Raw genomic sequence first — 11,570 nt, 5'->3', positions numbered from 1 at the left:
GAAAGAGAGAGAAAAATGAAAGATACAAAGAGACAAAATGAGAGAGAAAGAGAGGGAGAGAGCTATGCTTAAACATAAATAACTTGCGTTATTGATATTTGGTAGATTCTGATCGTGTAGCTTCAGTGTGTGGGTGAAGTGGATAGAAAGAAAGCTCTGCTCCAGTGAGCCAGCTGAGTTTAGGAGAAAATACAAGAGGGTGGATTAAACTGTACAAACACTCACAGCAGCACTGCGCTTTCATGCACACACTGGAGAGGTTGTCAAGTGTACCACTGGTTTAAGACTGCGAGGAGTTTATCTTTTAATTATTATTTATTCGTTTCATAGGTTTTATTTCTGGATGGAGGGCTGAGCCAAGTTGTTGTGATGTTGAGGAAGAGCTTTTGAAAGCTACTCTGACATACAGTTTCAGGTATTTTGCACAGCTGGAATGCCACCTGGAACCCAAGTTTAGGTTCAAGGTCCAAGTTTACGGCCATTCACATTACAAAAGACAGGGATATATAAGGGGTATATCATTTGAACCAAATTGGGCAAATAGAACTAACTGTGTGTTGTATTGAGTTTTTGTATTTGTATGTATGTGACAGATATGGTGGTTTGGAGGGGTATCTTCTGTATGTATGTGGTAGATATGGTGGTTTTGGGGGTTATCTTCTTATTTGAATTAATTAACACCTTTAATGCCTCGTTTATCACAAAGTGTCCAAAGTGAACAATCGATCCCAAACATTGGGCACAGAAGAGAATCCACCTTACTTAAAAATCCATAATGTACCCAGATTTTAATGGCTGTCTTAAATACATGTCATCACCCAAGACTTCACTGGTGCCCCTCAGCTCTGGTTTATCTTTGAAACAGCTGACACGGATTTCTCCTGGAAAGGTTTACAGATGTTCTAATTCTCCACTTGTAGCTACATCATATTAATACTACAATCCAGACAGCCCGAGACATGGTCATAGGGACGAAATGTATGGACAAAACTAGACAGAGATGGGTCTCTCACATTTCAGAGAAAGAGTGTAGATAATGTATAACATGTTGTCAGCTAAAGGTAGAAGACGAAGGACCACAATAAATAATCAATCAGCTAACTAATGATTCAGAGAGCAACAGTGACCTTGGTCATGAAAATCGACAGCGTTTCAAAAAGTGCGTGGGCAAAATCAAACACTCAATAGCTGGTCCCTGAAAGAGATGGAGCCTGGGGGCGATAGCTAGACGCTGCAGAAGTCGATGCATGCGCACCCAACGTATCTATGTGAATGGGGACTGGGGAGGATGCTATGAGAGAAGAGCCGGGGTCGCGTGTGATTCAATGCATTTCAGTGGCGTTTCTGCCAATACTTTTCGCTTCTGCTCTAGTTAACTTCAGACAAGTTTGCCATGCAGATCGATAATTCCAACCGAGACCCACCACACACACCCACAGAAACGCAAATATGTTCACTCTCCAAATCAAACCTGAATTACTCGCGACGGGTGGCCGCATGGTTGAGTTCTCCACTTGTCAGTGTAGTTCAAATAATATGTAGGCGCCTGGGTAAATTGGAGATGATATCCTTCTGGTTGCTCTGTTGGAGACTGCTGGTAGGTACCAGATATTTTATGCTATCCATATGCTGCATCTTTTCGCCATGGACAGCTTTTTCTTTATTGGCAGCATGCGCAAGGGTTGGATGAGTACATAAACCGCATGGATTTTGCTCGGCTAGGGTATGCTACGTGAGATTTTATCTTTCACGATTCTGGGAATTTGCCTGCATTTACTATCTATCTACATTCCCGTTGCAGAATGGTTGAAATGTCTCTAGTTTGCGCAGTGTGACTTTTGGAGCTGTCATCCTAACTATTCTTGGTACTCAGCCATATGACAGGTGGTTTGCCTTTATGAAGAAGAAAATAGTAACTTTACATTAAGATATTTTACACATGTATTATCAGAAAAGCATTCATTCTCCTAAAGATATTTTCTTTCACATCCTATCACTGCAAATTATGGTTCTTTTTCCCGTTGGTTGGGTATCCTAGGAAAATTGTAAACAGGTCATTCAGAGTATGGCTTAAGTGAGAGGATGTCGGGGTCTGATCTATTCATACTCAACAATCAAGTCATCTTTTAGTTGTATTTTCAACCCCCCACATAACAGGATAACTGGGGGATGTCATCTTGCTGTAACCTGTTGATGTCATCTTTGTTGTGTCTGCAGATAATCAAAGGCTGTGCAGAGAGAAGACTCCATTTTCCTATCAGTTGCAATGTGTAGCCTACAGGTTCATACCATGGGCCTTGTGGTCATGATATAACAGTACACATGACATGGACACACAAAGATACATGACTGTGAAGGTGAAATGGGTTGCCAGCCCTAGGCCTGTTGTAATTTGACCGACTGCAAAACAACAAAATAACCATGATTTCCTCCTCGTTGCATTTTTTCGACCATACTGTACAACATTCATAATTATGAATGGCTATTCAGTAAAATGTCCATTTATTGATGGTGTGTGTATAGTTTAGGCTACGCTACATTTCAACACCCATCCCTGCTATATCTTTCCAGATAAATCTGGTCCATCTGTGAAATCAAGGCATTACGGTTATGGCAGAGAGCTGAACATTTAACACTGCTATATGTACATGTCATTTGACCCAGAGGAGGAAAGATACGAAACAATCTGTCCCCAGGAGGGCTTGGATGTTCATATCAGCAAGTTTCTAGGCAACCGTTCCAAAGCTATATTTATATACAGTATGTTGGCTCATGAATATGAGATTCACATCAAGTGGACTTGATCTCCAACCATAAAGCAGTCAGAGACACCAGTAGATGTGCTTGACAGAAATTAGGGGAGGATGTACTGTATGGTGGTGCACTGAAGATTGGAGAAGCAAAACTACGGCAAGTTGAGAGCTTCCCACTGGAAACTGTACAGGAAAAGTAACCACTCCAACGATAGGCTATAAGATTGATACCGCATTATGGATAAATGACTGTTACAGGTTGAATCCAGGTCTTAGTACAGGGTTGTGGCTGGGCTGGATGCCCCGAGGGCTCGAATGTACTGATTCCCTGTTCTGCAGTACCAGGACCCAATGTTCAAACGCTATGGGGAACACAACCCGAAATGGTGGGGGCGAGGTATTTAGACCATACATAATGCATCCAATTTGTTCTTTCAGATGGGTTTATCTGCCAAACAACATTACAGTCACAGTACACAGGTCCACATGTCCGCAAACAAACACGCACACACACACACGCACACACACACAACGCCTTAATTGTATGCATTTTCTTCTCTCCAGATAAAGCAACAGTTGAATCTTTGCATATATGTGGTCTCCAAGCTTTCACATAACTTAGGCAATATACACGCTACGCAGCTTGACTTGAAAAAGAATTGCTGTCAACTGGTGGTTAGTAGCCTATGCCAACTTCACTGGTGTGAATTGGCAGTATTGGTGTGTGGGTGTATTCACTGTGCAGTACATGTCGTCTTAGCGATATGTACTGTATGTTGGTTAGGACTATCGTGTGGGGGTTTTCTGTGTAGGCTGAATTGTGTGTATGTGCTTTACATCCCCTCATCAAGAAGTCAGTTTCAATCACATGTAAACTGAAATTAAGGGTCACAGAAAATGGTCTGGTTACCATATTTCATAGCATGCATGTTTTGCATGAAAACCTCATCCAAATGTCAATCTAAAGACACCAGTTTTTTTTTTTTTACAAGTTTGTCAGCAGCATATTCTTTGACATCCACATGTTATCCCTGGCAGAATCACATGCTTGGCTGGGAAACTAAGGAAATCATGCTAATTCTAACCCACTTAAAGCGATGCCATGCTCAGTTTGCAGCATGTCTCATCATGACTTATGCTATCAAAAGATTTCCTCCCACCCTCGGTGAGCACCAGCGTGAAGACGATGCTTTGATGAAATGAAAGTGACATGGTGAAACTCTGGTGTGTCATATCACAGAGAACCAAAGTCTTAACCTGTTAACCAATTACTACCTATAAGGAGAAATTATCTTTGAGGAGTTTAAATCCAAAACGCTATATCCACCAATCAGAAGTGTATGTTTATAGGTACCTTTATGTGTGTGCAAAATATTACTACCCACTGGTTGAATCAATGTTGTTTCCACGTAATGTTGATGAAATTACGTTGAACCAACATGGAATAGACGTTGAATTGATGTTTGTGCCCAGTGGGTGTCCCTAGTTTTTTTATTCATAGCTTTTCGATGTGCATTACAATTGGTTTTGTAGCAAAACGCTATATCTATATATATAATATATATATATATATATATATACACACACACACATATTGTTTAGCTGGAATGGAATATTCATATACTGTATAATTAACATAAATTCAACACATAAATCTAGCCTCATGTTTGGTTAGAAGTTAGGGATCCTCCCAAATGGCACCCTATTCCAAATATAGTGCACTACTTTTGACCAGAACCCAGATCTCATATTATTTATGTCTCAAATGTATCAGCTGTACAGTTTCTTTTAAATAAAAACTTCAATTATTTGTCACATTTGTGACCGACCGCCTTGATTCGGTCTTAAGTAGCAACATTTGAAATTGTGTTTTTTATATTGGTTAAAAGCAGAGACATAGAGCTACAAAATGGTATATCACACACAGCATTTTTGAGGAACAACGGGAAAGTAATTCTGTTTTGAAAGTTGATAAACTTGTAACCCCACTTGAGAAAATTGGCCTTGAATGTTTTGGTACACCTACTGGCGAGCTCTTTGTCTACACCCATTCAGCATTGTTCACACCCTCTTAAACCAGCCCCATCCATCTCTTTAAGGATTCACATGTGAGGTCATGTGCTAAACAGTGAGTAATGTAGTAAAGATTAAAACTAAAAGTGGTAAAAGTAGTAGTACAAAGTACAAATTCCAGGTAAACAGAAAGTGTCCAGATAAAAATATTTTATTAATATTAGATGGCGTTTACCCAGACACACTTGTCTAAATTCATGGGTCATGTGAAAGAAATTCTATAACCCAGAGCCAGATCTTCCTAAGTGGATAGGTGTCTACAGAAGGTCTAAACGGTGCAGCGAAATGGTTATTTGCATATATAGATAGTTTCAATATAAAGAAAAAAATAAGTGTCAGTGCCAGTAGAGACAGAACAAAATAATATGCAGTATGTAAAAGAACAATATCAATAACGATATCAGTGATACTGGTGATAGACGGAGTAGTTATATACATACAATCAGGGGTAAAGTGGCTGAGCAGCAGGATAACAAAATAAATAGTAGGAGCAATGTATGGCGTGTGTGTTAGGAGAGAGTCATGTGAATAGAGGCACTGCAGATAGTGTTGATGACTGGGAACTCGCCCCCAGTGATGAACTGGTCTGTCCAAACCACACACGAACAAGGGAATCTATATTTGGAGAGCCTGTTTCAAAAATATGTTTGTCAAGCTGTGTCCAGTCCAGGTGATGCTTGTACAGGCAGACCATCTATGGGAGGAAGGATGTCAGCGTTGCGCAGCAGCTGAAACCTGGTCCCGACTGAGTCCGAACGCTCCTTGGCGACAACACCAGGCTCCTGTAAAACGAAGCTGTAAAACAGAAAATAACAAAACAAATTGAGAAGACATTACAACCTTGCATAACACCAATTCAAGTTTAGATAACAAGAATAACCTCATACAATGCAACAAAAATGATATTCACCTGAAGTGCTGGTATTGCTTGATCTGTGGTAGCGGCCTGAAGTGCAGAGTCAGGTGTTGTTGCCAGCCATAGCTTTCCACCAACACCGTACCATCCTCCAGTCCAACCAGCTGTGGGATGTTGACCCCTCTCACAGTGCTGTCTTTCACAATCCCGGTCCTGGGATTAGTGCTTGAGATGTGGAGCAGCAATTTTCTCCACAGATTCCTGAAGGAAGACAGCCCGAGTATACGTACCTCTGTAAAAATACACAAATAATGTGAGATCAATAAAGGTAGTGCCAATCATGTTGGAGGTAAACTAAATAATCAAATATGTTGTTTATGCTTTACATACCAAGTGTTGTCATCTATTCCTTGTAGAGACGCCACACTGCTGCTTTTGTCACGAGATGGCAGCAGCTTTCCACCAAAGTGTTTGTGTCCTGGGTGGCGTCCTGGTAATAATAGTGCATTATCCTTTGCATAGTTGTTGATGAAGTTCACAACTTGCATTCATTATCTCTGCCAATCATGGCTAGCGGGAAGGTTCCTGTCTTTCTCTGTGGCTAAACCAACTAGGCTCCTAATTTAACAACTTTATTCATATTTACAGATGACATACAATTTTGTAATTTAGGCACATGAAAGTTAAAATGTTCCAGAAGGCATTTCTGCCAAAAAAAAACGCATTTTGATAAAAACATTTAAATAAACGTTCAAATGCCTCCTGTGAAGTCTTGACTTGCGACATATGCCTAGTTTCCTGGAACGAGTCACATTCGACAGTTATGGTAGAAATGACAAGATTGTTATAATGCTGTTATTGCATCAAATGGTTGTTTTATGCAACAGAATAAGGGGTTGTTAGAATGCTCATCTGTGTGTGTTCTACTGAGGATGGGTCTCTAGAAGATTTACGATGTCTTTGGGTGATACTGCATTCCAGAGCATGAGTTAATGTTTCTGTACTGGGGTATCAGGGGGAGATGGCTCCAGTATGGAGTTAGGGGACCAGACCCTGGTCTCTACACAATGAGAACTGTTTTTACAGCAGATACTGTCTGCTGTGACTTATAAATATCTTTCATACAAATCTTAACCTTGTGACCCATTCCATACATCTGTTGTTTGTCATGTAGACTGAAGGAGGGTGGACTTTGCTATAAAATGCTGTGGCTTGAACCAGCTCATTGAGTTTGCAGTGATCACCTCCAGTTGATTGTTTTGAAGAAATCTAAAAGTCTCTCCTTTTGATTACAATGATTCCACCACATAGTGTAAAACCTTGCAGTGACACTTTTCTCTGAGAGTGAGGTGGATATATCGTGTTTTGCAACAAAATGTGATCGTTTGTCTCTCTGAAATGAAACCATCTAGTCATAGGTTTCAAACAAATTCATGTCTGTCATTTAACAACCCCGTGTCATGATGGGGAAAAACAATCTATTTAATAAGTTCTTTAAACAAAAAAAGGTTAATTTACCAACATTTCTGAAAATTGATATATAGCGTTTTGGAATTAAATTGTTACATTTTTACACCGAACCGATGGTACTGGCTGGTATAGGGGTTCTTATTCTCTAGTTAAATAATGGAGAAAAAAATAATAATAATTAAACATTCTTAATTTGAGATGTAATATGTAAAGAATTCCACTCACCACCATACTTCAAAAAGAGCCATTGAAGGAAGAAAACTGATAGAAATACCTCATACCAAGACAGGTTAGTTGATGTATTCATACAAGTCATGTTTTGTGTCCCTCTTGTTCTCCTCTGATAATCTTTTATTTGGCTTCCATAGAGAGCCACAGCTGGAGTGAAGACGATAAAGGGGAATGAAGTGATTGAGGGCTGCAGTGCTTGCGACACTCCACAAGAGAAAGAACAAGAATCCCACTCTGAGGCCATAGCCATGGAGACCAGCCAGCTTTCAGAGTTGGCGAACCTAACAGACTATAAAATGGATTCTGGGGAAACAGAGGACCAGAGACGCCTGCTTAGCGAAAGCGAGGAAGAATGTGACCGAGAACCTTTCGCAGAATACAGAGGAACAAAAGAGAACATAAAACCGTCAGAGGATGAACCAGACGAAGATGATGAAAGTGGTGAGGTGAACAGACAGGAGGAGGAGACTCACAACTTTGAGACAGGGCAAAATGACTTCAGTCTAACAGAGTTACTCAACTCCTCAAGTATATTTGGTAGTGAACCCATTTGTAAGGTGGAAGACCTGCTTGCACAAGGTCACCTGGGCAACTCTTCTCCATCAGAAGTGACGGTGACACAAGAGTCCATCTTGGAGCAGTGCATCCGAGAGGAGGTCTCCTCAGACGTCTCAACAGGGTCCTGTCACGACCTTGACCGAGACGACCTGAGTGACTGTCTCCAGGTAGAAATGGCCATCGTGTCATCAGATAGCGAGGCTGACGACCAGTGGAGGTCCACGTTTGCCTCTACAGTGAACAAGGAGGAAGGTTGTGATGGAAATGCTCAAGAGGCCCTCGAGGAGGACAGAGCCGCTGGGGAGGCAGAGAAGGGGGCCAAGGGTGAAACTGGAGATATTACTCACATTCTTGAACAACCTGATTGCCCAACAGAATGCGAGATCCAAGACCAAGTTATGTCCTCTGGCAAGTTCCAGGGCTTATCCAAAATTCCAGAGGATGAAGAAGAGGTCAGCCAAGGCAGGACTCGCAAAGTGAGTCGTTCTACATCTGCAAGCTCTTCTGCAAACTCTGACCCCGACAAGAAGGTTCCTCAAGACTACTGTGTGATACAAGAAATGAAGAGCAAGAACATTAGTACAGAGCATGTGGACTTCCAGGGGGCTCGGAAGCAGTGGCGCCAAATGGAGGAGCAGACCCAAGGAGAGGTTCAGGTCCACCAGCCCACTGTCAGACAGCAGGGGACGTGCCAGGGAGGTCACAGCGCCATGTACACACCCGTCAGGAACATTGACCGACCCAGGAGGGACCCCGAAATTGACAGCCTTGCCCTTGGTGACTTTCAACACACTCAGTTCAGCCCATGTTCAGAAGACTCAGGTCTGGATGACTTCAGCTACAGGTCCCTTTATGAGGACTCAGACAACCCTGTCGAAAGAGAGATACGACAGACCATAGAACGTGAGGAGAACTTCAGGCGTGAGAGAGAGATTGCCAAACAGGGTAAAGCTGGAGAATCATCTGCACATTCCAAAACCCGACCAACTACTCTCTACCACGGCAAGTATGGCAAAGGTCTTTGCCATGAGGTGGAAGAGAAACGGAAGATGTTTGAGTCTAGTGATCCCGGATGCAGGCCTTTGAGGTCTCCCAATGCAAAGACCCCAACCGTCTCCATATCCACCTCCCCATCGCCCACACCAAGGGGTGCTACCTATCATGAGATGACCGCCCAAAATGTTATCATCCTGGATCCGGACTCCTACCCCACCAGCCCGAGGCACCGCACCCGGGGATCCTTGCTATCTCCGGGGCCCAGCAGGTACAGTGAGTGGCCCTTGGAGACGTCAGCCAATGTCATCATTTTGGAGACGTCCAACCTGATTATCCGGAGTGCCTCCGAGTTCTGCCTGAGCTCGGCCTCCTGCCAGGAGACCCAGGAGAGCACATTTGTCAACAACCCCTTCTTCAAGCTGCGCTCGCGGAGCTCCATGTCCCTGGTGGACCAGGAGATTAAGATGGTGAAGCAGAGGGAAGAGGAGTGGAGGAGGCAGAAGAGCCAGATGCAGACCAGGGAGAAGAACGACACCGTCCTGGTGTCCCCCAACCTCCTTGATAACCTGAGCTTTGATAAAGCAGGTATGTGCTGATTAACGATTATGTGCACGTGTAACCTTTGTGAAATGGCTAACTAGTTAGCCGGGTGCGCGCTAATAGCGTTTCATTCGGAGACGTCACTCGCTCGGAGACCTTGAAGTAGTTGTTGCCCTTGCTCTGCAAGGGCCGCAGCGTTTGTGGAGCGATGGGTAGGTCCTTTGAGGGTGACTTGTGTGCAGAGGGTCCCTGGTTCGAGCGAGGAGAGGGACGGAAGCAAAACGGTTCCATTGATGCTGTTGACCAGGATCACTGGTTGCTGCGGAAAAGGTCACAAGGGGGGTGAGTGTAACCTGTGTGAAATGGCTAGCTATTTAGCGGGGTGCGCGCTAATAGCGTTTCATTCGGTGACGTCACTCGCTGAGACCTTGAAGTTGTTTCCCTTGCTCTAAGGGCCAATGCTTTTATGGAGCGATAGATAATGCTCCGAGTTTGACTGTTGTCGATGTGTGCCTAGGGTCCCTGGTTCAAGCCCAGGTAGGGGTGAGGAGAGGGATGGAAGGAACACTTACAAGTGGTCATTATGGAAAAGAGTTGTGTTTTCATTGTATCATTAGTGGTATTTTTCTGACTCAACAGCTGATCTTTTCATCTTACCTGCCTTAGACTTATTGCATACTTAGGATATCCTGAGCTTCTCGTTCCCAATTAGTCCAAATTCATGATATAGATCTCTAAGCATATGAATATATGAGTATTAATTGTTTCTCTTTTTCAGAAGTGCCACTGAAATGTGTGTCTTCCCCTTCATCACCATCAAGGACTCGAAAGCTGGACCGCTCCACCCTGTCATGTGACCATAGGGTGTGTTTCCCCATAGATGAACAGAATTTGTGTAAAGAACAGATGCTAGCCTAGTCACCTGAAAATGTGTGCGCTTTGTCAATTCCCATGCTGTGCATTGTCATGTGAAATTGCCAAACATGACCAGGCTAGAAAAATGCTTTTGTCGTCTGAATGCCTCACTACATAACATTGCATGTGCTCATGTTCAAGTCTGTTCATTACATTTTCCGATAATATTTTGCCATTAACCATTTTAATCATCCATTTTCACCTTGAAACTGGAAACTGCATGCAGTTTTACAGGTGAAACTCTTTCCCCCAGTTCCCAGAATCACTATCCCCAGGAGCAAGGAAAAAGAATGCCATGGCTCAGAGATGGGAGGCAGGACTGTGTGTCAACCATGAACAAGAGTGAAGAACATCAAACCAGAATACCGTTCCATACTACAGATGAATGTCCTGAACTTTTCTAGATGTTTTCCAGTTCTGCTATTGACAGCTTGAATATATAATTTACCGGTACTGTAGCTTTAAAAGTTGTGAAACAAAAATATGTAAATGAAATTGTAAGAGATGCCACATTTAAACGAACATAGATGGACTACCAGATGCTGTTTGAATGTGATGAGTACGTTATATTGTCCGGTTAAGATTTTTACATTTTTAAGTACTGTCTTGGTTAAACAAAAAAATATATTATATTTATTGCATTTTTGTATTGTATTTTCTTCTAAACAGACTTTAAAAAGGCTAAAAGAATATTGAGAAATGTGGTATTACAAAGCTGTAGACTTCCAAAAAAAACTAAACCGATCGCTGGTGTAAATGTATATTATGACTACCTGCATAATTCACTTTAAATTAAGTGTTTAATGATAGCCACTTATAGGATATTCGAAGCTTGACCCAACATTCCCATTTTGAGATGCCTTTTCAATTATTACTTAAAAAAAAAAAAAAAAAATAATAATAATAATCCTTCACAATGTGATATTGGGTTGCAGTTGGTCTAGTATTACTTGCTAGACTAGGACAAAACTCCAAGCTGAAAACTTTACTTTAAAATGGCATTCTTTATTATTTTAAGTGTTATGTTGTTTCATGGAGAATTTGTTTGTTATTCTCAATTGAAAATGCTGCGCCAAAATAAATTGGATTGACATTAAGGACAATAATTGTCAGTGTACTCCTGTTACCTAGAAATGCGTGTGCCTGTCAGTGTGTTGATTGGGAAGCTAGCTGTAAAT

General features: G+C 42.0%; 1 protein-coding gene across 4 annotated transcripts; it reads left to right on the top strand.

Moving 5' to 3' along the window:
- The first annotated feature begins 1,372 nt into the window (after positions 1 to 1,372).
- LOC115156797 (uncharacterized) lies at positions 1,373 to 11,501 on the top strand. Of its 4 annotated transcripts, none has more exons than XM_029704492.1 (4): positions 1,373 to 1,597; positions 7,521 to 9,522; positions 10,299 to 10,341; positions 10,646 to 11,501. In XM_029704492.1, exons 1-4 carry the CDS (start codon positions 1,394 to 1,396, stop codon positions 10,794 to 10,796), a joined length of 2,400 nt encoding a protein of 799 aa, XP_029560352.1. In that variant the 5' UTR covers positions 1,373 to 1,393; the 3' UTR covers positions 10,797 to 11,501. The 4 variants fall into 4 exon arrangements, with proteins under 4 accessions (XP_029560352.1, XP_029560351.1, XP_029560353.1 ...); XM_029704491.1 differs by having other exon boundaries at positions 10,619 to 11,501; XM_029704493.1 differs by having other exon boundaries at positions 10,256 to 10,341.
- The last annotated feature ends 69 nt before the right edge of the window (positions 11,502 to 11,570 follow it).

The sequence above is a fragment of the Salmo trutta genome, chromosome 21 (genome assembly GCF_901001165.1).
Source record: "Salmo trutta chromosome 21, fSalTru1.1, whole genome shotgun sequence".
NCBI classification, from domain to species: Eukaryota; Metazoa; Chordata; class Actinopteri; order Salmoniformes; family Salmonidae; genus Salmo; species Salmo trutta.
The sequence above is the reverse complement of the archived record's forward strand: the minus strand, read 5'-3'. Positions and strand labels throughout refer to the sequence as shown.